This window comes from Penaeus monodon, chromosome 20 (assembly GCF_015228065.2).
Source record: "Penaeus monodon isolate SGIC_2016 chromosome 20, NSTDA_Pmon_1, whole genome shotgun sequence".
Classification (NCBI taxonomy): domain Eukaryota; kingdom Metazoa; phylum Arthropoda; class Malacostraca; order Decapoda; family Penaeidae; genus Penaeus; species Penaeus monodon.
Window position 1 is genome coordinate 18199328 of NC_051405.1, and position 823 is coordinate 18200150.

General features: G+C 35.0%; 1 protein-coding gene across 1 annotated transcript in view; it reads right to left on the minus strand.

Moving 5' to 3' along the window:
• Positions 1-823, minus strand: part of LOC119585670 (phosphatidylinositol 4-phosphate 3-kinase C2 domain-containing subunit beta-like) — a 53293-nt gene that overhangs the window by 34624 nt on the left and 17846 nt on the right. The window contains 2 exon segments of the mRNA XM_037934346.1: positions 239-379; positions 585-708. Coding sequence (XP_037790274.1) covers positions 239-379; positions 585-708 — 265 coding nt within the window.

The window sequence follows — 823 nt, forward strand, 5'->3', positions numbered from 1 at the left end:
GAAAAGAAGGTGCATTTTTAACAAATAATGAAGGTTGTCAAAAGATGAAAGTGAAAACAAATAGTTTACCTTTCTTTTTGCAAAGTGGTATATCTTCTAACCATAGAAAAATTGTAATAAAAACCAACAGATAAAATGATTTTTAAATATAATAAGGTAACAAAAACATCAATAACAACAATAATGTTGATAACTATTCAAATAGTGAAAGAAACATAATAACAACAAAAATACTCACAATTACACGTGAAGGCTAAGGGTTCCCTCTCCTTATAGTACACCGACAATTTAACACTCAACCCAGGATCCACCGTTCCCTCAAGACATGCGCTGTGTAGGAGGCCTGGGTTGCCAATATGGTCATCCCAAGTGTACTCTCCTGAAGCATTTGCAGAAGGAAAAAGAGATGGAATGAGATTGACGGTCTATAATATCACAATATATATGATAATACTGCCTATTATCTACCATAATGATTGTGCATCATGTATCAATACTAATGATTACTTTCATGGATAGGAAGAAAAAAACTAATTGCTGATAATGTCACATTATCAATGCAGACATCAATGAGGGATTCTCACCTCTGCGCTTCTTGATGCAGTCCCAAAAAGCTCTGGCTTCATCATCAGCACTGAGGGCAGGAATCTTGAGGAGGCGAATCTGGCGCGTGCTTGATTTCCCATCTAGTACAACACCAGATCGCTTCTGCAATATAAAAGGAATTCTTGAGATTTTATTTTCTGCTTAAATTATTATAATGGCATAAATAACAATTCATCGACAAATGACTGACCTTATCTATAAACAAACTCCACATCAA